Source organism: Alligator mississippiensis, chromosome 1 (genome assembly GCF_030867095.1).
Source record: "Alligator mississippiensis isolate rAllMis1 chromosome 1, rAllMis1, whole genome shotgun sequence".
Lineage (NCBI taxonomy): Eukaryota > Metazoa > Chordata > Crocodylia > Alligatoridae > Alligator > Alligator mississippiensis.
In genome coordinates this window covers 199,394,996-199,422,995 of record NC_081824.1, presented here as the reverse complement: position 1 = coordinate 199,422,995, position 28,000 = coordinate 199,394,996, and the positions used below count along the sequence as shown (strand labels likewise).

At 43.0% G+C, this 28,000-nt stretch overlaps 1 protein-coding gene across 7 annotated transcripts in view; it reads right to left on the bottom strand.

The window, feature by feature from the left end:
• The window catches only part of SOCS5 (suppressor of cytokine signaling 5), a 119,606-nt gene that overhangs the window by 74,713 nt on the left and 16,893 nt on the right, over positions 1-28,000 (bottom strand). For 3 of the 7 annotated variants that reach the window (XM_019485345.2, XM_006272177.4, XM_019485346.2), the window contains exons 2-3: positions 5,852-5,947; positions 75-3,094 (exon numbers count right to left, since the gene is read on the bottom strand). The exons of 1 other annotated variant lie outside the window; for it this stretch is intronic. In XM_019485345.2, coding sequence (XP_019340890.1) covers positions 1,484-3,082 — 1,599 coding nt within the window. In that variant the 5' untranslated portion in view covers positions 3,083-3,094; positions 5,852-5,947 and the 3' untranslated portion in view covers positions 75-1,483. Of the gene's footprint in view, positions 1-74; positions 3,095-5,851; positions 5,948-28,000 lie in introns of those variants that run through there. 3 more of the 7 variants (XM_019485349.2, XM_019485348.2, XM_059718843.1) reach the window with 1 other exon arrangement.

The window sequence follows — 28,000 nt, the reverse complement described above, 5'->3', positions numbered from 1 at the left end:
GAAAAGCCTATTAAAAATTCAGTTAACTGCTACAAGTTATGCAAATATATAAAAACAGAGCAGATATACAAGTATAACACTGAACATACTGTACTTTATTAGCACAAAAAGGCAGAACAAGGCACAGCAAGCAGAAAAATACATCAATAGAAGGGTTAGTGTTGCATACAAGAAAAGTTATTATTCTTGTATCTGCAGCCAAAAGGTTCCCTACCTCACATAATCACTGCCATAGAGAAGTAAGTAACATACTGTAGTAACTGGTAAAGAAACTAGGGAGCTCACAACTGGTATAAAATCTAAAAACAGGGTACTGCATATGCCAATAAAATTTTAGTGCAAAAAAATGTCTGACAGTACAGTTTAAGTTCTGTCCAACATTAAATACGCAAAAAAAAAAATAAAAAAAATAGATGATTTTTTTCCCCAGGTAGACTGCTGAAATAGTATCAGTGCACAATATTAAATATTACAGAAAGTGCTAATGGAAAAATGTTATAGTATCTATAAGTAACAGTACCTTTGAAACTTGATTTATTTGTCTAACTTTTTTTTTTTTAAACTTGCTTGAATAAGTTTTAATTAAATTATTCAACTATGATGCATTTCTCTATAAACAGTATTAAATACAGTTTTCATTAAACATTAATCATTTACTTCTTTCAACATAATCTTCCATTGTGAATTAGAACGTTTTGTTGGGTAACCAGTTCTTACATTTTATTTGTCAAAAATTATAAACTGCTTAATTTACAATAACAATAGTCCAATTTAAACTAGCTTTGGATTCAAGATTTTTTTTAAATTTGGAAGGTTACGTTAATATTAGTCTTGCTAACAGTGCCACTTAACACTGAAAGAGTTGTAAATATAATTACACCACTGATTCAACATAGTTAAGTGCTCATAATTTGGAAACCTGATGCACTAACAGAAGTGGGAATTTTGGTTGTTGGCATAAAAAAACCCCACCGATTTCTCCGCTGCTAATGAATCACACTTGAAAATACTTCTTTATTTCCTGGCATCTGGAAACTTGTTTATAAAAGTATAGATTAGTCTTAAAGACTAGATTTTTTTAAAAGTTACTTAAAAAGAAGAGACCTCAGGATCACATTGGAAATGCTCATCCAATAAAACTTTTTGTTCATTAGCATTACACTGGATGCCTTATAGAAAATGCCCCATAGTTGCTTCACTCAATTACTACAGCTATAAAAAAGGAAAATGTATTTAGAAATTAGCAAAAGTATTTTAATATTGGCCTTAATGAAAAAACGTGCAGCTTTGTCAGCTTATTGTTTCAAGAGGCATCACAACTTGGTTTGATTACCAGCAGGCAGCATCTGACAGGATACTAACACTAGACTTAAATACGGTATTGCAAAAAAGCTAAACACTGTTGATGCATTTGCTGCAGTTAAACTGTAACACACACAAAAAAGCAGGTTCTAGTAAGCTTATTGGAGACTCTGGATTCTGTTTACTTTGCCTTAATCGGTTCCCGTTCCAACCATCGCACCCTGACTTTTTGTTTATAGTGATATTCCTTAAGAAAGTCTTGCAACATTGACGGTAAAGGGAGTTCATCAATTCCATCATACGTAGCGCACCTGCAGATTACTGCCCGGCAGATATACTGCAGACTAAAGGGAAAGGTCCTGTTCAGGGATACAGTAAGTAATGGTTCAAAAAACATGCAAGAGCTAGGATCTTTATAGTGTTCTAGAAGCCCTGTAACAGTGGAGGAGTGAAATACACAGGGATCATGAGCATCAAAACTGAAATTGTGATTCCACTGCTCAATACGTGCATGTAGGGATCGGTTATAACGACGGAAGCTCACAGAGAAGAGGTAGTCCTCTTGTGCAGAATCCCTGAGCAAAAAAGTGCCTTCAGGTTTCCCTTCCAGAAGTGCCTCGGCCTCGTAACGGTCCATCACACCCCAGTAACATGGGTTACCTGTAATTTGAAGTAAATCTGGTACTAGGCAGTGTATGTAATCAATCTGAGTGTGCACTTTCCAAGCCCCTTGTCTGCTGATATGGCCATGGCTCTCTCCAGACACCTGCCGTTGCTTCTGCCTACGTGACTGCAAACAGAGGGTTGTTGTGTCCTCTTCAGAGTCACAGGTTCCCTGTGGTGTCACACAGCTGTCCCCAGTCAGCTCAGTCATACCAGGGGCTAACTTTGGTCCCAGTTTATACAATGGATTAACCTGTGCTGTAGCTTCAAAAGTATGTATTTGGGCATTGGGTGGGGGATCGACCCCTTCTTCAATACTAAGCCTACGTCTCTCTCTCAGTCTATCTTCTTCATCTTCTGTAGAAACCAAGGAAGGATCAAATGTATCAAAAAATGTTGAATGTGGGCTCACAGGAGCTGTATGTTGCTTGATCAGATGCCACTTTTGGGCTAGATCTGATCCAGCAGGAAAAGGACATTTCTCAAGCATTAGTTCAGAGAGATGGATTTTCCTTTTACTGGAAAATAGGGGTTTGCACTGTTTGCTGTAAGTTCTCATGGGAAAACATAATCCAACAGTATCTTGCAGTCTCTGCCGCAGGGAACGGCTGCCTACTGTCCTGTTTGATACACTATCCATATCATGCATAGAACTCACTCCATATCTTCTCTCCCTCCTTTGCAAGCCATTGCGTGTTCTACCAAACCTTTTATCACTATCCAAGGAGCTCTGGGTTTTTGTAGAGCAGGAATGTTTCTTCTTCCCACCCCAAGGAGCATGCCGAGAGTAAGAGTCCCTTCGTGCCAGTCTAGCTCCTGTGGGAACACATAACTCGTTTTCTATTTCAACAATTTGAGGGATCTCAGTGACACAATTCTGATTTCGTCTCACTGAATTCTTTGAAGGACTTAACCCTAATTGTAAGGCAACATTCTCTCTTAAAGGGCTGCTGGGTTGCTGCTGAGCCAAATCAGGTACATTGACACTTTTATCCTTAACAGATAAACATCTACTGGATTTCACAGCTACATCATCATTTCGGTTTCCACTTTCATGACTGAAGAGATTTTGGCATCTGTATTTGAAGTTGTTCCACATCTTTCCCACCTTATCCATGGATTGTATTACCTACATTTGAGAGAGGAGAAGAAAAGAAATTTAATTAAGTTCAACTTCTTTATTTTTAGGAAAATAAGTTATTAGCGTCAATGATTTAAGTCAGAGGTATGGAGAAGGCATTTAATTAAAAGACAAACACATTATGTTACTTCTTGCACCATTCTGCAGCACTAATATATATAGATTGCAGTTTGGTATCCTTAGAAAACAAATATAGATAAACAGTATTAAAAACCCACAAAACTACTTTTCAAAAACAGATCAGAATCTATGATATGTAGCATCTTCTCACCTTACACACAAACCCTACCACTTCACCTCAAATTAACAAACCAACCCACAAAAGCAGAGGTTGGCAAACTACAGCTTACATGGGACTTCGGTAGCATTTAGTGTTGGGAAGATAAGGCAATAGGTGCTGTCCCCACACTGCCAGAGGAATAAGCACTGGCTGCTGCCAAGTCCTAGCACCTGCCAACCTGCAGCCTGGGGTGGGTCATCCAGCCTGGAAAAAGGTTGCCTACCCTTTTAGTAACACTATTTCAGAGGTTAATTCTTAAGTTGCACTTTCTGCTAAAAAAAGTGAATCACTTAGATTTCAATTGCTTTGTTCTGAATGTTATACATAAGATAAAATGACTCTCTATAAACCTGATTTTTCCAAAAATCATAATGGAGGAAAAACAAATATGGGGGGGGAGAGGCACAGAAGAGAAGGGCATGGAAAACTTCAGTAAAGCAATTGCCCCTCTCACTCCCCCCAGAAAAAAAAATTGCAAATCTACTTCCTTCCTACCCCAAATGGGCAAGGGCTCGTTCGGTAAAAGTATTTGCATTTAGTTTGAAAAAGGAAAAATGTGTGACAGTTTCAGGTTTCAAGCTATAACACCACCTCCCCCACCCCTTCATTTAAAGTTTTGCATAAGTAGCATGAAAGGTTCATCTGAACAGACAGGAAATAAGAAAGCCTTACCAGAAAGAGGCAGAAAGACACTTACGAAAGCTTAAGATGTCAAAAGTTGAAGATACTGTAGTAAAGCTTCAAGTGTGCAATGCCTTAAGAAGAAAAAGGCAGTCCACATGATTATTTAAGGGGGCAGGGTGGAGGAAATAAAGAACCAGTGTTAGAGCAGGAAGCCTATTTTCTACCTAGAGCATTGTATACAGCTAGTTCTACAGTAAGAGATTAGGACACGGTGAGTTTCCAAGTTGTTATCAGAAAGTGTTGCCAACATCAGCAGTAACCAAACTGCAATCACTTCTTTAGAAACGGAATCTGATGACCTAAAATCCAGGCGTGAAAAACACGGGAGCTACCGGAACAATTTATGACTAGCATATGTTCATCTAGTTATCTGACTGCTATTCTATTATTTTCTAAGCAGCTACCAGAAGTGAATTCCTGTTACAACAGACAGAAAACAGACAATAGCTTCAAATAAGCTTTACTGCCAGTATTCAAGAACAATTTTACTTTGCTGGAGACACCATCTGGCAAGCAACTCCAAGGGAGGTGGGGGATCTAAATAGGAAAACTGGGATAAAAAAAAAATAAAAAAAGTCCAATGGCAAAAGGGCCTGGTAAGAGCAGATGAGAACAAGGCAGCACACCTAGTAAACACTGGGCCTGCCCCAACTTTGAGGAATACAGTAAGTGTTAGCAGGAAAATTATTTTGTAATTTTTCATACCAAAGCAGTTGCAGCTTTTGATAAAACATTTAAGACAATATAACACAAAAAAGGGTAAACCACAAGTCTTCATACAACCTCAAAGACAGATATCAGTAACTGAGTGCAGAGTTTGGGGTGAAGGAGGAAGTGTAAAAAAAGTCAAGTTAGAGCTAAGACTAAGAGCATCTATACAAGTGCCTTGGGGTGCAGAGGGGGGCACTTTAATTAGAGCTTTAATTAAAGTGCCCCCGCCGCCATTTTGAAATGTGGGGACACTGACTACACACAACACAGAGGCTGCTGAATCATGTTAATTAGCATGCTCCAGCAGATTCGATTAATTGAGTCTGCTCCAATGCATGCTGATTAGCGTATGTCAGAGCAGAGGTCTGTCATGTGTATAGGTGCCCTAAATGCCTAGAGACTAACTCGAGATTACTAAAACAGCCAACTATCTGGAAGAACAGAAAGGATGTTATAATAATAATAATAATAATAATAATAATAATGGGGGGAGAGGACACAAAATAGAAGGGCCCTGAAAAGAAAGAGAGTCATCTGTTTTTACTGTTACAGCTATACATAACAAAATTTTAGCAGATGCTACAGAACCTCTCCTTTCTTAAAAGATCCTATGAATGCTCTACCCTTATATTATACACACACACACACACACACACACAAAACATAACGCAAGAGGAGGCAATACTTTCCAGCCTCAAAGGCTTTTTTTAAAGTGACTTCTCTTACCTAAATTCCAGGCCAAGCACTTCAAGGAGAGGTAAGTACATATTTGGGTGGAGAAAATCAATCAGAATCACTTTCTGGACTCAAAGATCACTCACAGACAAGAGATCTTGAAGGATGCAAATACACACACAAGTAACTGGCATCTTTTACTCCCTGTAAGGCAATTAGCCATTCTTTTCCATTTTAGTTGTAAATGCTATATAGGCTGCAGATTCATCACCATAGCCATATGAAAGAGGAATGCAGGAAGTGTACTATTTTGAACAGATGCTGCTCTCTCTCAGGATTATGTACAGTACATTTGCCTTTTTTGAACTGTGAAATAAATATGGTACCTTTCTTACCCAAAAAAGGCCTATAAGCCACTCTGTCCTGTCTTGAGACTCTACCTCAAGATGTACTTCCTGGATTCCTTGTCCAAGATGTGGATGACATGATTACTATAAAAAGGAAGACAAACAATATTTTAGTAAAGCTAAAATATACCTTTACTTACAAAGGTAAGAATTTCCACTTCATTGAAAACTGTACTTCAACTGTTACATATACAGTAATTATCAGACAGATAATTTGTTGTGGCAAGAAGGAACTCAAACAGCTTTTCTTCATTTCTAAATCTGTTAACCCCTGTAGTGAAAGAACCTTGTGGAAGATGCCAGAACGAAATTTTGTACGTAGTTAGGCCAAAGCTAGAAGCATGTGGATTCTTGATATTCCTGAAGCAGTGGGTATACTGGTGTACCTCATGAAAAAGGTTTCTGCACTTCAGGCCAAATGTGTAAAGTAGTGGTTCTCAAGTTGTGGCCTGCAGAGCACTTGGTGGTCTGAAGAGCTGGCAGATCACTTGATGCTTGGCTCCCCTCCTTGTTTCCAGCTGCTACATCACATCAAAAGGCAGCTAAAAATATACACTTTCCTAAAATTAGTTTTCCAGGTAAGCAACTGCTGTAGTTGCCACAGGGATGTTATATGATTGTAAAGCAAAGGGAACATGATCTATGCGTTTAAGAATGGGAGGGAAAGATAAGATCTTAAACAGATTTTACTATGAATGTTTAGGTCAGTGTCTCTCCAAAATGATGATTATGTTGCCTTTTAGAAATCAAGAAGCTAAGAGGATTTCAGGAGAACACTACTTACAATATATTCAGATGGCAGTCAGAGTTTTAATAGCAGAAGGAAAGAAGAGAACTGAAGGATTTAAACTACTGCTTCCCTATGTCAAAATCCTTTTGCAAGGTTAAGTGTTCATTTAGGTACTGAAAGTTCTATAACTTCTCTATACCTTAAAAATCACAAAGCAATTATCTGAACAAGATGTGTGTTTATTGAAATATGATGGAAGGAAGCATTTTCATAGATGGCAGCTTCAGGACAATCAGATGGGATTAACAGCTCATTTGCAAAGTATTAAACATCTTCAATTTCTATTCACTTCCATCAGAACCAAGATGGCTCAATACATCTTAAAAACAGGCTATAAACTACAGAAAGTTTTTCAGCAAAAAGGGTAAACTCTTACAAAGAGCAAACAGAACTGCAAATGCAAAGCAGTGTTGAAATGTGGATTCAACTAGGAGACAGAACTGTAACTTTGCATGTTTACTTCTTTTACACAGCACCACACATTTTTGCTTTCAGCAAATGTACAAGGGGAAAAAAACAGACAAAATAAAATTACAATGTTTAAATACATGCAGGCCTTAATCAATGCAAAGGAATGACTGAGTAATGATGAAGGAAAAAACTTTATGTTGGAAGATAAAATTTGCAAGAATCAAAAGAATAAAGACTGAGCGTAATTCAATACAATACTCACTTAGCAGGCGTGTTACCTAGACTAGAACTGGTATATACCTTCTAAATGAAAATGGTACTGATATTTAAAATGTTCACTTTCTAAACACATTTGACAGGACAAGCCGATTGAAAACTGTTCTAACTTTTAAAAAGTATTAACTACATGCACTGTTATCTTGAAGTTTTTAACTGAGTGATTTTTAAGCCTTACACTTTACTCCATTATCCCTCAAACCAGCTCCATAAAAGGTGAAAGGCCAAGTCATTTCCAATCAGAATCTGTCAACCCTGTTGGTTGATTGATGTAGCCTTTTGTACGGAGTGGGCTCCATTAAGCAGTGTCTGCTTTAGAAACCATTTAAGTTAGAAGAAAACATTTTTTGAGCTCAGGCAAGTATCGCAGTTACAGCTCCCTGCCTCACATTTGAACAAGGTTTCAACCATTCCAGAGAGCATCAGATTGCTTTAAAATGAAGTGCAAAACTTGAAGTTCAGGGTTTCTTGTGGCTGCACGATATTGACAAAATATGGGTTACTTCTGCAGCAGCTCAAAAGCCAGCTCAATAAAAAACCCTAACACTGCCAAATTTGATAGAAGTACAAACCACTGATTAACTGAAGGAGTGTCTTCATTTCAGCATAGGGATAGCTGTAGAACACCCCCAAACTAGCTTTTCCTAACTAGAAAAATAAATCTATTAGGCTCTTAGGCTTAAAAAGGCTTTTTCTTATTTAAGTTGTAAAGTTTAAATATGCAGATGAAAGACCAGGGTGGGAGGGAACAGGGGAAATCTGACTCCTTTCAAGGGAATCTTTAAAAAAAAAAAAAAATGTTTTGAATGCAACACAGTAGATTTTTGTCTCTTCAATACATGTATGTACTGCATTAGTGAAATGTGGCATATACATTTTTAAAATAGGACTCAAATTTTATTTTTTTCCTCCATTTAGTTCTGTCAAGTCATGCCTTGTTATGGATTGAGTTCTGACAACCATTTCCACTAATAAAATAGCACAACAGCTGAACTTCTGCTTAGAGGGCTGCTTACTTCTGGCAGAAACATTCTGAGCTAAATTTGTCTTTATGTTAGAGACAAATCTTATAGCACAGTGGGTTTATTTCTCAGGCTTAAAAGTTAGTTGATGCAGAGAAAAAAAGTTCAAGACATTAAATCCTTAAATGTTGTATAGAAGTTTTGGCCTATGAAAGCCGAAATAATGCACCTCACCTCCAAAAACCTCTCCTACACAACTATTTGTTACAAAAATTGAAGAAAAAAAAATAGAGTCTTGTGGTTTCGCACTGAATGTTTCAAAAAGAAGAAGCTTTTCACAAGTTAAAAATCAGTCCCCTAAAGGGAAAGTAACAAAACAGGTGAAAAAGGTAGGACTGTTAAGGTAGAAACGAGCTAGTATTATTCTACTCCTGCACCTATGGTCCTCAGAGAATTGATAATGTCTAGTGCTAGGGACGGGATGGGGGGAACCCAATAATAACAGCCAAAACAAAATCAAGTGTCTGATGTGGAGAAGCTCAAAGAACACAATATTAAGAATAGTATATACACAGTACATAACTTCTGTATGATGCACCACGTTACTATCAGATAGGTAGTGTTCAATGGTCTCCCAAGTTTATCCTTGAATCTTGAACAATATTCTATACACACACACACACAGGCACAGTCCTTGACTTACAACGTTTTGAGTTACAACATTTCAAACGTACAACATTTATAAATTGACACCGTTTCAATTTTCTGATGTCAGTTTTGACTTTACAACACTTGATCCTAAGTGACACAATGCCAGCGAACAAGTTCACTGTGTCGCCCATCACTCTGGAGAATATCGGTCCAAACTTCCTTTTCTTTAAGAAAACAGATGAGATTCCAGAAAAACCTGCAGTCAAGACTCCAGCCAAGAACCCTTCAAAAAGTCAAACCAAGAGCCCTTCAAAAAGTCCAGCAAAGTCACCTCAAAGAAGCCCTTCCAAATCAATACGATTGCTATTTACAATATAAATACATTAATGTAGCTATATTACTCATCTATAATTGATCGAGTACAAAATTCTGGGGTATTTTTTGGTGAAAATAGGGTATCGGGCCTTGGTTCAGGAACCAATCCCCCATTTATAACATTGTTCCTATGGGAAAATTGGTTCCAATTTACAATGTTTCAATTTAAACAGTTTTCAGGAACCAATTGTGTCACAAGTCCAAGGACTGCACGTGTGTGTGTGTGTGTGTGTGTGTGTGTGTGTGTGTATGCGCATGCACGCACGCACGCATGCGCGCACCCCCCCATCTGTCTGTCCGTAACGCTTTTTAAGGGTGCTGGGAGCCCAGTGTGGTGGGGAGGGCAGAAGGAGGGGCCAGCTGAGGAAACGCGGGAGCCAGGCTCCCAGTTACTGCGAGAAGGCAATTACCTGGCTACCGTGAGCATTGGCATTATTTGAAATTCATCCGTCATTCTTGACAAGCAATTCGTTAGTTGATAATATACTGTGTTGATATCATATGGGAATTGTAATTGTTTATCAATTGCAAAAGATAGAGGTGACCACAGCAGTTGTTTTTTCTCCTACCCCCCAGGTTTGTAAATTGCCTACAAAGGACACTTTACTAAATTTGAAATGTCAGTTTTGCTTCCTTATTTCTTGAATGGGAATGAAGAATGAGAACACTCCCTTCATTAGCCACTGTTCTTAAAGCAGTATTTGGGAATTGCTCAACTGTCTTCCACAATTCCCCAAATTGTGTAAAATCAAAGCTCCAATTCGAATTTAGTAGAGGCCCACAGAACAAGGTTAAGAGCTAGGACTGACATGAAAAAAGGGCGACTTCTTTGGGTCCTTGACTTTGAAAGCACAACCCTACAAGACTAAATTCCTTCACACAAGATTTGCATGAAGCATCCTACTGATCTTGAATAACAGGGGGCAGGAGACATAAATGAAGAGAAAAAAGATGACAGAGGAACCACAGATGCACCTTACAAAAGGAGCAAGGGAAAACCTGAAGCTTTTAAAGCAACAATTCCTCTCTTCCCACATGAATTCCAAAAATAATGAATCACTGTCCCGAAACTGGAAATACTAACATACAAGCTAAATTAGTTTATTTTAAAAATGAAGAACTAGCTGGTAAAAGTGGAACTTTGGAACAAAAGTAGCACTTCAAGTAGAGACTAATGATTACCAACCCTACTAGTTGTTCCAAAACTAACTTGCTTACTTTCCTAACTACCATAACTGCTATGGAGGCAAGATTTCACAGTCTCATAAAGGACCTTGTAGTACCCTTTGAATAAACTGGAGACGTGCTGAAGTATGGAAGACGTAATTCTAATGCCTTTAGCAATTTAAGATCCCCAGAAGCTTGCCAAATAAATTAAGAGATACAATACAGGTACTTCAAGAAAATTTCACATGGGCTGGCTATCTAGAACTGGATATGTGGGTACCTCGAATGCTCTAGTTTTGGAAATCAAGATTGGTAGAAAAATTTAACTAGTTTTAAGAATATTCAAAGTAAATTTTCAGTCCGTTGGACAGTACATTTCAAAACTGTAAAGAATGGGTTAAATAAGGGTGTCCTGCAAAGACAGTATACAATATATACATTTCAACTCAGAGATTGTTTTATGTGATCAACAGAAATGATTGGGATTGTGGATGTCACGTCATATTTTTCAGATAACTGACAATGAGGAAGCAGCAACAAGGTAAATGAACACTATATTAGGGCTGGTTTCTTAATAAGAAACAGGAAGTTAAATATCCATGCCCAGAGACAACAAGACCTGGAAGAAAATAAGGGTATTTTTACACTGTTACAAGCTGCAAGATATTAGGAAGTACCATCATTTCTCAAATATAACATATCCCTGAATATAATAAGAATCCTGCTTTTGAAAGACAGCATGAAGAAAAAAGGTCTTACAGTAACTGAGTAGCAGCACCTAGGGGAAAGGGAGGAGGGATTCCTCTTAAACTTTCCTGACAGCATCTGGCTCTGCACAGCAGCATAGCTGGAAGGGGCAATAACTCCTAAAGCCAACTTGCTTGTTTCCTCTCTCTGTTCCCCTACCCTCTCCCCTCAAATATGCAGACAGACCCAACTTCAAGTCACGGAGCAATGCAAGACAGGGACACTGACTGGCATTCTGGAGCTGCCTACAGCTTTCTTTCTAGCTGCGGGGGTGAGAGACCCAAGGGGGAGGCAGGCAGAGGCTGCCACAATTCAACTCCAGGCACAAAGCCACTTTCCCCTTCTAATGGCACAGGGATGGGTAGGGTTCAGATGCAGACTGACCCTGCATGCCAAGTTAGTAACCATTCCCAGATCAGATGTAGCATGTGGTCCCAGACTAGATGTGCCGATTCTGACCCCAGGCACCACATCTGGCCATGGACTGTCCCCATGCACTGGTTCGATTTGGTGCATGGGATTGTATCACCTGGCTAAGGGCCCCCTACAGATCCAGAAATTGGTGCAAGGGGAGCAGTGGCAGCATTAACGCATATAGTGTGCACCTCAGTTTCCACCAGTGGCTTTGGGGAAAAAGGCATGAGTTGTGAGAAAACACGGTTATCTCACTGTGGGCAGCTGATCACCTCCCTCTCATTCTGAAAGTTCACAAGGAGTGAAAAATAGTCTTGTCCTGGATATCGGATGCCCTGTCAGATGTTTCCTTCTAAGAAGTTACATGCCAATAACTCCAGTTTAAGAATATTCTGTCTGAAATATTCAAGGCTGTGGAAGGCCCCTTGCCAGTACTCATAAGACTTGGGGGACTTTTTAGGGGGAAAAAAACCTGAAGACTACATAAGCCTTCCCTCACAACACCAAACGTTCAGAAACAAGGTCATGAGAGATCACAGTCACACAATACCTCACTTCCATCTGCTAAACTCAGGCTCCTTTAGGGCAAAAAACTCTGAATAAAGTGTAGACAAGGTTGGGTTGAACAAGAAGCAGCATAACCCATCTTTGAAGCAGTATCTGCATATTCCCACCTGCTAGTCTAGTGCAGTGGTATTCAACCTTCAGCCTGCCCTGTGGGGCTGTCATCTGGCCAATGAGGCTCCCCCGGGATCCAGAAATTCAGTGCTAGGAAAGCAGTGGGGCACCATTAATTACTGCAGCTCTGGAAGCTCATTCAGAGGTATGGCAATTAACATTGCTCTCCCACTGCCAAATTTCCAGACCCCTGGGGAGCCCTGTAGGCCAGATGACATGGACTGCAGTAGTACATTGATCCAGCTCTTTGGGCAGATCCTACATGTGGGAGCATGCTGGGATGCAGGGTCACATCTACAATCTGACCCCACACACTGCGCCCACACTGGATCCAACCCACAGGCCAACCATGCCTGCCGGATCTGACCCACGAACCAGCCCTGTGCTACATATCTGGCTCACGGGACTAGAACACCACAGGTCTAGCAAGAGTACAACCCCTTATAAAAGTCAGCTGAAAAATTCTAGTTAAACAATGACTGCAGAATTGTGTTCTGTGAATGCAAGTACTAATAAGTCAAGAATAGCTCTCTGCATAAGTACAGGCAACCCCCGCTTAGCACTCTTAATTGGCTCCTGAAAAACTGAGCGTTGAGCGAAACCGAAACTATTTGACGATTCAAGATGGTGACCACAAATGTTTTTAAATGACCCAAGATGCCAATGCCAGCGTTATAACAAAACTTGCTGAGTGCCAAGTGAAATCAGGTATCAATTTAAAATGAGTGTTATAGCGAAATAGTGCTAAGTGAAACAGTGTTAAGTGGGGGTTGCCTGTATATGAAAAAACCTCATGTGGATATCTATGACGGAAGCTTATGGATTCAGGTTACTGGTGTCCCATTAACCCTAGGTAAAAGAGACTGAAATCCCTCAGGTACTATCATGTCAGACAGTAGTCTCCACATATAACTTAATTCACTCCAGCTGGTGCTAAGTGGAAACAATTTCTTTACAGTGATCCCCAAAGACCAACACACACACCCTTAAGGTACCCTCTTAAAAACCACAGTCCTGACAAACTTGAGAGTTTACAGCCTAGCTTTCAAATAGCAAGAACTAAGAGATACTGTCTTTAAGACAGATTGCTAAGGACTCAGGACAAAGATACAGAACAACTTTTGCTTTGAAGAATATGGGAGATGATCAGTCCTAAAAGCCTGCAATTCACTTTACTAGTAACAATATTGTTTCAAGCACAGCTGGTGAAAATTAAGAGTATGCTCTCAAAGTTGCAGAAAAACAAACTCTAGTTTTGTCAGCAGCAAGCTGAAATCCACTTAAGATCAGGTTCTCTGACTAGTGGAATCATGTTAACCAGTTTGAAGAATATTATGACTAGGTGGCTGAGGGGTTTAGATGTCAGCAGGACATCCTGGGACACTGAGACAGTAGACAGACTGTCCCATGTAAACTTTTTTCCAACTAATTCTTTACCTAAAGAGCCTGAGTGTAGAGACAGACTAAAATAGGGGCAGGCAATTATTTCAGCTGGAGGGCTACTTAACGAGTTTTGGTGAGCTGTCAAGGGCTGCAAAGGTGACCCCACCACTTGACAAGCACCCTGCCCCCTGGTTGCCATCTTGGGACTGGAAGTCTTGCCCCCCTAGCCCCTGACCTTTGCCACTGAAAGTCCCTCCCCTTGCTCCCAGATGTACTACTTTTGGGAAGGGGGTTTGCCATCTTGGAACTAGAAAAAAAAAAAATTATATACTAAAAATCAAACATCCACAACAACATTTTAATTTTATTTTTTAAATATATTTTTGTCCTGATTTGTGTGAGCTTGTGTGTATATAGAGGTGACTGCATAACAGCTCAAAATGAAGTTTACTCTTGTATATTGCAGAGGGTGTAGAGGGGTCTGTTGGGGGTGGTAATCAGTGAGTGGGTGGCTATGGGATTTGATGGGACCTGTTGGGGTGGTGTGTGTGGATGTGGGTGGGTGGGTAGGTATGGGAGGGATGTGGAAGGGTGGCTGGGGGTGGTTGTGTGAGTGCATGTGTGTGGTGGGGTGCGTGTAGCAGTGAGCAGGGCTTCCCCCCAGTGTGTGTGTGTGTGGGGGGGGGGGTGCAGTGTTTATGGGTGTGTGTGAGGGGGGTATGGTTTGAGGGTATGTGGGGTGTCCATGGGAGCCCCCCATGCATGCCCCCACCCCCTTGGCCAGCACTTGCCCCCACTCCACAACAGCACAGAGACCACACACCGTGCGACGCCTCCCTGCCACTGCCAACAGCGCACAGCCTCAGCCTGCCCTGTACCGTCTGGCCAAGGCACATCCTACTGCCCCCTGAGCATGCAGCGCGGCTGGGGTGACTCCTTGTGGCTGCCGCAGCTGCTGGCCCCAGCCCCACAGTACCAGCGGGCACCTGTGCACACAGCCCTGACCTGGCACACCCCATGCCTGCTCCAGACTCACCCATCCAGACTGAGCAGTGGCAGCAGCAGCAACTGCTGAGCAGAAACTGTTTCTCAGCATGGGGGAAAAGAGGCCCCTCTCCCTCACCGCTGCTGGGCAGTTCTTGGTGAAGCCACCAGATTCAGCTCTGCCACAGTCACCGCCGCCTCTGGGCTGCCTAGTGTGGCAGCAGTGACATTGTAGAGCAGCTGCAGGGCAGCTGAGGCGGTGGAGATGAAGGGCAGCTTGGAATGGAGTGGGATCTCTAGTGTGGATATCAAAGACCTATAGTTTCAGGATTGCATTAAGATATTTTGAAACTTTACGGAAAAAAGGCAAGTCATAAGTAATCAATATCACATGATCCAAGACCTAAAAATTAAACTATACCAAAACAAGATACAGAAAACAAAAACAAACAAAAAAAACCCCCTTTCTAGACTACTTGACACTAACTCCAAAGCAGGATCAGCAGTGACTAGGTGCCCACTTTCTCCTGAACTTGTACTCCTTAACCTGTAATGCTGTCACCTAATTTTTCAGACAAATGAAAATCTAAAAAAGGTATTCCTATAACAATTGTTTTTTGCCTAGTTTAATTACTTCCAGGAATGTAGAATCAGAAAGAGGTAATACCTGGGACATTGTGGCTGCTGGCAGATGTGAAAAAACAACAAACAAACAAACAAACAACCAACCAACCCAACAACAAAAAGTGCACTTTACCAGAAGAGGCACTGTGTAAGTTCAACCTGGTTCCCCAGTGCCTGTATAGATCAGGGGTTGTCAACTGGGGTACTTGAGAAGGCCCTAGTGGGTATGTGTGTGCAGGCAGGATCGGAGTGCCGCTACGCACCACCCTGCACTGCCACACAGGTGCCGCCCACCCAGCCGCAGGAGAAGCTCACATGCGGCGGCTGCGCCATTCCACGTTCGGCTGTGTGCCACCCCTCTCCCCCGCCACCAGCTCTGCGTTCAGCCGTTGGGGATACGCTGCTCTGCATCTGGCCACCGGGGGTACACTAATCCAAAATAGGTTGAAAACTCCTGGTATACATCATGCACTTCAGCGGGGCTTTTTGGTGCTTTTATCTAAAGCTGATTAAATCAGTTATTAGATTTTAAAAGTGCCAAAAAGCCCCGCCGAAGCATGCAGTCTATACAGATATTGGGCAAGACAGATGAAACCAATGCGATGCCTCTTCTGGACATGTGCTGCGCTTGGTATGGGGATGCACAGAGCTTAAAAGTCAAGTACTGTTTTGTTTTGTGTCCCCCCTCGCATCTGTAAGCATCGTGTGTGTAACAAAATAAGACATACATGATGTTTTAGAAAAGTCTGTGATGGACACAGATCATCTGCTGAGCTATGATTTACTTATTCATGTGGCAATGATGGTAACGTAAAACCAGTAATTCTCAACCAGGGTGCTTTGAAATCCTTTCAAGGGTGCTGCAAGGTCCCAAACAGAGATTTCATATACGAATTTGATACATTAAAAAAAAACATTCTGTCCTGTTGTAATATTTCTGAGTTTTCTGAAACAGAAGAATTCTTCTATTATTTTTTTGTAGTTAAAAAACAAGCAAAGAACTAAGAACTGGCATTTTCCCAGGTATCGAGGGGTGCCTTAAGTTAAAAAAAGGTTGAGAACCACTGTTATAAGCAATGAATGCCCCACAGTGAAAAACTAAAAACAAATTCTTCTGTTAAGAGTAAAATACATTTCTGGAGAAAAATGTCTCTAGCTGAAATCTAGTCACTAGTAATCCTATGAAGGTGCGACCACTCAACAAAGATACAAAACAAAGGAACATGGTGTGCCAGGGGAAGCAATGTAGAGATCAAAATTAAAAAGTGGAGTGCATGGGAGAGAAAAACTAGCTGAAGAAAGTATTTCAAAAGGACTGATGCAGACCAAGCCTCCATTCCTCTCCTCAAGAAATAGGAAGGATGGTCTCTCTGCTGGAATCTACTAGGATGAGCTTGTCATCTGAACGCTGCACTACCCATTGAAAAAACTGATGCCTGGAATTAGTGATTTGTCTTGCTTGTGAGCCTTTACTAATAAAGTCATGATAAAGATAACCAAGGGAAAGATATTTTTTAAGTACTGTAGGCTTGTATTCCATAACTGAGATTTGTTTTATTTGCAGCTGTGGAGTGACAGGGCCAAATACAACTCTGACCCTGCATACTGTGGCTTTAGATCATTACCAAAACTGACCTCACCATAATAGGCCAGTCATGAAATATAAAAGTTGAATCCAATTTTACACCATGCAGTCATGGAGAACATCAGTGCTGGTGTCAGTAAGATTTTTATGTATTAAACCTTGCAATACCAATTTCCATGCAATTGTACCTCTATGACTACTCAAAAAACAGGAAAAAAACCTCACTGAGTTTGCATAGTAGAGTAAGCTGTAGATGACTCAACAAAGTGTTTTCTATACTGCTACTTTTAAATAATCTCCTAGCACATAAGCTACCAATATTAAAAGTAAAAAAAATTGTACACGTGGACAGAAATCACATATTGAAAAGAACTATAAGTCAAACATGGCAACCCTTTTGATGACCTCTTCAAAAGCTGTAACTATTCCGAGGATAAGTAGCTACTCAAGTCCTCTGACAGCAGAGACTTCAATTCTATTTCTGTTAAGACCACTGAGGAAATGCACACTTTTCTACAAAAATATAAAAATTCAAACACACTTCATATCCCAGGACAAAAAACCCCACAAAAACAAAAACAAATGTAGTCATAGCTAATTTCAAAACCTTTGTTTACCTGACAAAAAGGCAGGTTCTTGATCTGTCAGGTGCTCCAAAACAGCGGATTGGAACAGAACCGAAACACAGGCAAGTTTCATATCGCACTTACCAAAGTTGATTAATTAACTGTCAGAATCTAGACAAGATCAGATAGAACTTTTTATTCAGTAGCTAACAGACCATTTGGCAATGAGGTAAATTGATACAACTTGTAAAATTCAGTTTTCTTTTGTCCCAAATAAAAGCAGTTTCAAATGAGAGGCTAGATCTCTGCCCCATTTCCCCCTTAGTACCGTTTTCAAAATTATAAGGAAATACTTTTGGCAATATTAGAAAATTGGGAGCAAGAATTATGGTAGACAGAAGATTAGCTTTATGAAAAACACTTATTTGAGAAGTCTAAAGAAGTCTTCAACAATATCAGAGTTCAAACAACAATAAAACTGCAGTTACTATCTGTTTCTAATGAAGACAATGCCACTTACACTTTTTATTAAGATTTTTATTAACTTTTACTTTTCAATACAAATATAACTTTTTTATAAAGTGAGCATCAGCAGCTTTCAACATTTTATTTTATAAACTAAAAAAATCCTGCCACTGTTTAGTAGTATTAGACTTATAGTGTGTGCATTGTGTATTATAGAGACATATGTTTAATACAGTAATTCTTAACCAGGATGTCACAGCACCCTGGGACACCATGAAATCCTTTTAAGGGTAGTACACAACATTAGCATGATTGACAGAATAAAACCAGAGATTTCAAATAGAAATCCACAGTATCAGAAACATTCTGACCCGTTATGGCCTGCATTCTTTGCAACAGAAGAACTCCTTTGTTATTTTTCCAGAGGCAAAAAAAAAAAAAAAAAGCAAAAGCTAAGAGCTGGCATTTTTCAAGGGGTGTTTTGAGTCTGAGACTGTCAGTCACTAGTTTAATACTACTAAAAAAAAGCAAGAGTATTTCAGCCGTTTCAGATTGAGACAAGAAACTTAACCTGCCCAGTGTCTGGCAAGCAAGAGACTAAAACCCTGTCTGAAACAGAGGAACCTCAGCTGCTGTCAGCAGTCAGGTTTGCCAAAAGCAGCTCATGGTTGTTTTATCAAGGCTAACTGGCAATAGGCATCTATTCCCTTAAGAGGGGCATGGGTAGGTAAAGATATACAAAACCTTCAGAGAAGAAGTGAGAACTGTGAGCCTGCAGAGAAACCCCCCCAAAAAGACCTCCCAAAAAAACCCTCCTAGGAAATTTCAAATAGGTCTAACTTGGTTGAAGTGAAGACATGAAATAAGTACGCTGCTTTATCCTAGACTATGAAGTGCTACAAACTATTCTTGGGTTTCTTTGATCACTGTGGCTGAAACTAAAGCTGTGCTTTATTGTTTTGCACACAGAATCTAATCTACCTCAATGCTCAGCTGAAACCCTGCCATGGAGGTTCATTTTGTAGACCAGCTAATCACCATCAATCCATTGTATTTCACTGTACAAACTTGAAAGTAAAAAAGTTTGAAACAGGAAACTACTTTACGTAGGAAAGAGGGAGGAAGGAAGGACTCGAAAGAATCCAAGTTTGCTTTGGAGGCATTAATTTGAGCACACTGCATATTGTGTATTTTTAGTATGAAAACACACTACAGAAAGTTATGAGACACAATCAACAACCTGGATAAATTAACACAGCACAACTGACCACAGCATAGGTTTTTCAGAAGTGCTTGAAAGATTTAGTAGGATACACTGACTTGCACAAGACTTATATTTTTAAGAGACTTAAGAAAGGCATTTCAAAATTATCTTAAGTTTTTTGGTTACAAATTCAAACACTTGAGTCAGGAAGCTTTAATACACTAATGCAAGGTTCTCTGCATTTGTCAGGATTTCTTTTTTTGGAAGGGGGAACAAGACAAAGTGGGAACATGGAATTTTTTTTTTTTCTTAAGAAGAACTATACTAATAAGAATAACAGAGAAGTCCCCTTGCGTTAGCTTTGCCAGCAGCATTTGAACATTCTTTGACCCAGCAAATGTCGACCTAAGTGCATGCTGCATCAGTAATTTTCAGAAGTTTTTATATTATGTGGGCTTAGTAAGGCAGGTTTCAAATGCTCATAACTTTGGCAAGTCAGAATTAATTTTCTTTAAAGCAAACCGAGAGCCAGCATTCAGAAGGGGAGATTAAGTGTATGCCAAATTTCAAAATTCAACAGCTTTGCTTTAACCCTACATGCAATTCATTGTTAATCATACAAGACACATGTAGCCTCCAATAACTCAAAAAGACTGGAGACATTTTACTCCACTTTCCATAATGAAACTTACTTTTAGGTAGAAACAGAGTACGAGAAGTTGTCACAAAGGCAACTGATCAATCTGTGAACACGTTTTACAATAAAAATATTGTATAACCAACTTCTTGCCCAACAAGAATGACTGGGGGGGGCGGGGGGAATGGGGACAGAGCACCGCCACCCACCACCCCAAGCCACCGCCACCTCCCAGGGGGGAGGGGGGGAAGCTTGCCCTGCCATCCCCTCTGACCCCCTCCGCCAGCACCACATGCTGCTGCCGCCTCCAGCACTGTTGGCCTCCCCCCCCCAACTCTTGGAGCTGGCAAAGTGCTGCCATTACAGTGGGGAGGGAGTGGGGGAGGGGTGAGGCCAGATGCTAGCCTCTCCCCCCTGCTCCCTCCCTGCTATCATGGCAGAGTTTTACACTCTGACTGGTTGTTTCACTAACCAAATCAGAGTGCTACACACAGTCAGACAAACGGACTAAGCCCTTTATTATATAAGAATGCTTTGTGAACGTAACTATTGAGGTTACCGGTAGCAGTCTTCTCCAAATGAAGTGGAAACTTAATTGACTCATTTACTTAAATAGCTATATCATTCCTTTAACTCTGGGGTTGTCAACCAGAGGTATGCGTGCGCCCTGGGGTACTTGAAAAAGGGCTAGGGGGTATGCATGGGCAGGCAGGGATGGAGCACCGCCACCCACCACCCCATGCTGCTGTCTCCCAGGAGTGGGGCTAGAGGGGGCTGCGAGAAAAAAAGGGCAGTGGCTCTCCTCTGCAGGCTGCGCAGCAGGCTCTGCCTGGACAGCCAAACACCAAGGGAGAAGGAGTTCGCAAGAGGTGGCCGCCGCTGCCATCCACCACCCTGCACCGCCATGCGCAAGCCCCCCCACCCCCCACATCCAGCCACCACTCCCACCCCCAGCCCCCCAACCTCACTCCACCAGAAGTGTACCTAGAAGGAGTACACACTCCTTAAAAAAGGTTGAAAACCCCTGCTTTAACTGTTTGACACCCGATTAATAATTGAATAAAAAAACTATAGTTCTATAGTAACTATAGAGCCTGGGGAATAAGCAGGAGGAGCTCATCCTCCTGCTCAGTGCAAACAATTATGATGTCATAGGGATAACGGAGACCTGGTGGGACTCCCCCCCTGACTGGACCAAGGGGATAGATGGCTATACCCTGTACAGGAGGGATCATGTAGAGTAAAGGGGCGGGGGTGTAGCTCTCTATGTTAAGGAAAGCTACGCGTCCCTGCAAGCCGATATTGGCGACCAGGGTGGACGGCTGGAGACCCTCTGGGTTAAAATCTGAGGGGAACACGGCACAGGGAACACAATGGTGGGAGTCTATTACAGACCTCCCACCCAAAGTCCTGAGCTTGACCAGGAGTTTGCCCAGGAACCGGCTGAGGCAGCTTGCTCCAGGACCATGGTTGTCATGGGTGACTTCAATTACCCAGACATCTCGTGGGAGGATCGCTCAGCAAAATCTGAGCGGTTGCAGAGCTTCCTCTCGTGCGTGGATGACCTCTACCTGACTCAAGAAGTCTATGGGCCAATGAGAGGCAAAGCGCTGCTCGACCTGGTACTGGCTACTGGGGATGTCCTAGTCAGCGACCTAGTGATTGATGGGAAGCTGGGTGACAGCGACCACGAGCTGATCACCTTCACCATCCGCCGAAAAGCTGGCAAGTCAGTCAGCAACACGGAAGTCCTTGACTTGAGGAAAGCCGACTTTGACAAGCTCAGGAGGCTTGCCAGTGAGGCCCAGTGACCACAGGGAGAGGGGAGTTCAAGAAGAGTGGTTGCTCCTCAAGGGAGCGATCCTCAATGCACAAACTAAGTCTATTCCATCTCGGAGGAAAGGCAGCAAGAGGGCACAGCAGCCCCCCTGGCTCTCCAGGGACCTAGCAGACCTCCTGAGGCTAAAAAGAAAGGCCTACAAAGGATGGAGGATGGGAGTCACCTCCAAGGAGGATTATTCTGCACTGGTCCGGTCCTGTAGGGAGCTGACCAGGAAAGCCAAGGCTGCAACTGAACTCCAGCTAGCTTTGAGCATCAAGGACAATACAAAGTCCTTTTTCAGATATGTGGGGAGCCAGAGGAAAAGCAGGGGCAACACTGGACCCCTGCTGAACCAGATGGGGCAACTGACAACTGACACCCAGGAAAAAGCCAACCTATTAAATAGGTACTTTGCATCAGTCTTTCATCAGCCCCATGGGACGCCCATGCCCGCTACAGGGCCGGGAAGTCCGGGTGAGGGTGATCCCCTGCCCTTCATTAATGCTGACTTCGTGAAGGAACATCTTGAGAAGCTGGATACCTTCAAGTCAGCCGGTCCTGACAATCTTCACCCCAGGGTACTCAAGGAGCTGGCGAGCATCATAGCCCAGCCTCTAGCGCGGATCTTTGAAAACTCCTGGCGCTCTGATGTAGTGCCCGAAGACTGGAAGAAGGCCAATGTGGTGCCTATCTTCAAGAAAGGGAGGAAAGTGGATCCGGCTAACTATAGGCCCATCAGCCTGACTCCTATCCCAGGGAAGATCTTAGAAAAGTTTATTAAGGAGGCCATCCTTAATGGACTGGCCAACGCCAACATCTTAAGGGATAGCCAGCACGGGTTTGTTGCAGGTAGGTCTTGCTTGACCAATCTCATTTCCTTCTATGACCAGGTGACCTATCAACTGGACAAGGGAGATGAGATTGATGTCATATATCTTGACTTCAAAAAAGCCTTCGATCTGGTGTCCCATGATCGTCTCTTGGAGAAACTGGCCAATTGTCGCCTTGGGTCCTCCACGATCCACTGGCTGGAAAATTGGCTCTGGGGTCGGACCCAGAGGGTAGTAATTGATGGAAGTCACTCATCGTGGTGTCCTGTGACCAGTGGGGTCCCCCAGGGCTCTGTCCTTGGACCCATACTGTTCAACATCTTCATTAATGACGTGGAAACTGGAGTCAGAAGCGGACTGGCTAAGTTCGCCGATGACACCAAACTTTGGGGCAAAGCATCCACACCAGAAGACAGGCGGATGATCCAGGCTGACTTGGACAGGCTCAGCAAGTGGGCGGATGAGAATCTGATGGTGTTCAACGCCGATAAATGCAAGTTTCTCCACCTTGGGAAGAAAAACCCGCAGCATCCTTATAGGCTCGGCAGTGCTATGTTGGCTAGCACTATGGAAGAAAGAGACTTGGGGGTCATCATTGACCACAAGATGAACATGAGCCTGCAGTGCGATGCTGCGGCTAGTAAAGCGACCAAAACGCTGGCTTGCATCCACAGATGCTTCTCAAGCAAATCCCGGGACGTCATTCTCCCCCTGTACTCGGCCTTAGTGAGGCCGCAGCTGGAGTACTGTGTCCAGTTTTGGGCTCCACAATTCAAAAAGGATGTGGAGAAGCTTGAGAGAGTCCAGAGAAGAGCCACGCGCATGATCAGAGGTCAGGGAAGCAGACCCTACGATGACAGGCTGAGAGCCCTGGGGCTCTTTAGCCTAGAAAAGCGCAGACTCAGGGGTGATCTGATGGCCACCTACAAGTTTATCAGGGGTGACCACCAGTATCTGGGGGAACATTTGTTCACCAGAGCGCCCCAAGGGATGACAAGGTCGAATGGTCACAAACTACTACAAGATTGTTTCAGGCTGGACATAAGGGAGAATTTCTTTACTGTCCGAGCCCCCAAGGTCTGGAAAAGCCTGCCACCGGAGGTTGTTCAAGCGCCTTCATTGAACACCTTCAAGATGAAATTGGATGCTTATCTTGCTGGGATCCTATGACCCCAGCTGACTTCCTGCCCTTTGGGCGGGGGGCTGGACTCGATGATCTTCTGAGGTCCCTTCCAGCCCTAATGTCTATGAAATCTATGTCTATAGTTAAAATAATTGAATTTAGATAATTTAACTTAGCCTTGAAGAAAGCTTCAAAAAGGAAAGTTAAGAATTCAACCACAAAAAATTAAAGTTATAAATAATGTAAACTGAAAAGCAGATATTGCTTAGAGTAAACATGGAATCCACAGCAAGCAGTTTGTAATACCTATTTTCCCTTTATATGTTTGCGTTTTTCAAATTTTTCAAGTCTTGAAGACAATGTATATACAAGTAACAAGACTCATTATATAATGTCATTTATCTTAGGTTGGCACAAACTATACTACAAGAAAACTCCCAAATGTTAAGTCAACATGAAATAAAAAATGGCCCATTTTTCCTGCATCATTCAAGAAGCAAGATTTCTTTGGTCACTTTGCACCCAAAAAGGTTGCACACCATCTCCCTTAACTATACAATCTATCCAAAATATATTCCCACATATTCCCAGAACCATAAGTATAACACTCTTACCTCAGTTTAATTTTCATCTACAGAATGCTAATTAACATGGACTTGCTAACTTATATATATATATTACAAAAGTTTCACATAGCGAGACTCAAAGTCATTCACTATACTGACTAAAAGGAAGAACTCCTTGAGTTTCAGCTTTCCCTCAAAGGAAAAATATAATTAAGTAGGTAAAATTTGCTTCCTCCCGTTACAAATATCAGCTGCTTTATGATCCATTACAACTTGGAAGCAAGCAGCAGCAAAACTGATGTCCATAAACAAGAGGGAGAGTTAAATATCAAAAATTTAACCGAACATCACAGGGTGAGGGGGAGGAAGCTGCTGCCCTTCCTTCAGAGTAAAGGGGCAAATTTTGTCTAGATATCAGGTGTCGTGCCTAAATGTCAAGCCAGATAAAAACAGCACATTCTCTCCCCCTACCCTGAACCCTCACAGAAGGGGGGGGGGGGAGGAATTGCTATAACCAGGTTCTAGGCCTGAAAATACTGACCAGAGATGCATTTCATAGAATCATGGAAAATTAGGGTTGGAAGAAATCTCAAGAGGTAATCTAGCCCAATCCCCTGCTCCAAGGAACATCCCCAGCTAGATCATTCCAGCCAGACCTTTGTCAAGCTGGGCCTTATTAAAATTTCCAAAGATGGAGATTTCACCACCTTTCTAAGTAACCTGTTCCACTGCTTCACCACCCTCCTAGTGAGAGTTTTTCCTAATATTCAACCCAGACTTCCCTTGCTGCAACTTGAGACCATTGCTCCTTGCTCTGTAATCTGCCACTGCTAAGAACAGTCTAGTTCCATCTAGGGGTGCACTGATGCAGATTTTTGGGGCCAATACCAATCCGATTTCTGATACAGCTGCCTCCAGCTGGCAAGTCCAGTGTGGTGGAAGGGGAGGGAAGGGGCATTGGGGGTGGCAGATCAAGGCCCCCACAGTGAGGGAGGGGGCAGGGGCTGCCCAGGTGGGGCAGGGGGGAGGGGGTGGAGCCGCAGCTCAGGGTGGGAGAGGCAGGGGAAAGATGGCTTCCGCTGCTGCTTGCACCCCAGGAGGGCACAGAGGGATGGGGGTGCCCTTTTGGATCTGCACAGGGTAGGGCAGGCTGCAGCCAGGGCTCTTTTCAGCAGGGGCCAGGCTCAGAGCAGGCGCCAAGAGCCCCATGCAGCCCTGGCTATAGCCGACCCCATGCAGATCCAGGTGGCACACGCCCCCCCCACCCACCCTCCCGGGGTGCAAGCAGCAGCGGGAGCCCCCACCCCACAAACCATGTCTATGCCCACCCCTGCCTGGGCAGCACCTGGGTGGCATTGATCCATCCCCCCCACACCTCTTCCCTTCCCCCTTCCCTTCCACCACACCAGACTTACCAGCTGGAGGCAGCTCTCCATGCTGCCAGCTGTGCTTCTCACTGCCCGAGTGCTGTACTGCGGCTGTGCACAGCACAGGCATTTGTAGGCCCGATGGGGCGGATAATCTGTCTAATATCAGATACAGCCAGTTTTCTTTATATCAGTACTGAGCCGATATTGGACTGATGTATCGGTGCACCTCTAGTTCCATTCTCTAGAACCACCCTTCAGTATGCCCCAGGAAATTACGCAATTATGCACTTGCATAATTTTGCATGTAAAACACATAACTCCACATAATATTGCTTAATTCTCTGGGGGGTAGCTGGTGAGTGGGAAGGGGAGCTTTTGCCTGCAGAAGAAGGGTGTGTGTGTGTGTGTGTGTGTGTGTGTGTGTGTGTGTGTGTGTGTGGAGTTCGTGAATGGCTGTGGGTCACCCCCACCACATCCCCACCACCCCATGGTGCACAGCCCCTGCTGCTGGCAGCAGCACCTGGTAGGTGGGCCATTGGGGCACTCCTGGCTGGGACAGGCAGAACCCCCAGTGGCACACGGCTGCACATGGTTCCCACCTGCAGTGTCATGAGCCCCATGTGCTGGCATGGAGCAGCCAAGTGTTGCCGGAAGCCACCCACCAGCAGGCTGAACCAAGCTGGCTCCATGCTACCATATGCAGCCCCCCAGGATTTGCCAGAGCCATGTGCCACTGGGAGCTCTGCCTGCTGCAGCCAGGAGTGCCCCAAAGGCCTGCCGGTGGCAGGGACTGTGCCAGGGAGGTGTGTGGCAGCGGGTTCTATGAGTGTGGGTGGGAGCTGTACTAGGGAGGTGTGGCGGCAGGGTTGGTACGTGGGGGGGTGGTGGTGGTAGCAGGGGCTGTACTGGGCAGGCTATGCACGGGGTGGGGCATGTGGTGGGGAGAAGGCATGTGGCAGGGCAACCCACACTCACCCATAAACCCACCACACACCCACAACCTTTCACAGCCTCCCCCACAAACCCCACACCTTCACAGTCCCTCCCCACACACCTAACACCCATCCCCCACCTGTATCTGCATATATTTCTAAAGAAGGTTCAAATAGTGTTATATTTTGTTTAATTAGTTAAAAAATGTGATCAATTTTACATAATTTAGAATTTTTCTGCAAAAAATTTTTTCTTGACATAATTCCCTGGGGTGTACTTCAGGTACTTGAATACTGCTATCAAATCTCCTCACAGTTTTTTCTTCTGCAGACTAAATAAGACCAGTTCCCTCAGCATCTCCTCAGATGTCATCTGCTCCAGCCCCCAGACCATTTTCGTTCCCCTCTGCTGGACTCTCCAAGTTGTCCACATCCTTTCTATAGTGGAAGGCCCAAAACTGGACACAATACTCCAGATCTGCCCTAACCACTGCAGTACAGAGGGGAACAAACACTTTCCTCAATCTGCTAGCAACACTCCTACTAATACAGCTCAGTATACTGTCGGCCTTCTTAGCAACAAGGGCACACTGTTGACACATATCCAACTTACTGTCCATTGTAACCCCAGGTCCCTTTCTGCAGAGCTGCTTCTCAGCCAGTTGGTCCCAAGCCTGTAGCAGTCCATGGGATCCTTATGTCCCAAGTGCAGGACTTCGCACTTGTCCTTACTGAACCTCATGAGATTTCTTTTGGCCCAACCTTCCAATTCGACTATGTCCCTCTGAATCCTAGCCCTACCCTATAGCATGTCTGGTACTCTACCCAGCTTGGTGTAATCTCTAAACTTAGCAATGCACTCCACCCCATCTTCCAGATTGTTAATGAGATATTGAACAAAACTGACCCCAGGACCGACCCCTGCGGCGCTCCACTTGATACCAGCTGCCAACTATAGACACTGAGATATTGATCATTACTCAGCTTTCTATTCACCCTACAATCCATTCATCCAACCCCTTCCTTAGTTTGCTTGCAAGAATGTGGTAGGGGACCATATCAAAAGCCTTGCTAAAGTCAAGGCATCTCATGGGCACTGCTCTCCCTGCATCCACAGAGCGAGTCATCTCATCATAGAAGGCAATCAGGTTGGTCAGGCACAACTTGCCCTTGGCAAATCCATGCTGACTCTTTCTGATCTGTTGAGGAAGCCCCCATCTGATCCTAACATTGCATCTAATTTTCTTCAAATTACTATTTATTTTTTAATCACCGTAGCACTTAGAAGTTCTAGTCATAGATTGAGACCCCACTGTGCTAAATGCTGTACTAACATGCCCCTTGCAACAAAGAATTTTCCACCTTGGACGGTGAGCAACAGGTTAATACAGACAGAAACACACACACAAAAATCAGTCAGCACAACAGACAAATCTCAGTATACTAGCAACCTAAACTTTCATGTTTTTTGTAGGCATTACCACAAAGATTTTTAATAGCAAGTGATCTGAAGGGGAACAACATAAAACAATTTTGTGGATGCATAAGACATGAGATGCAGCAAGGCAGAAAGTA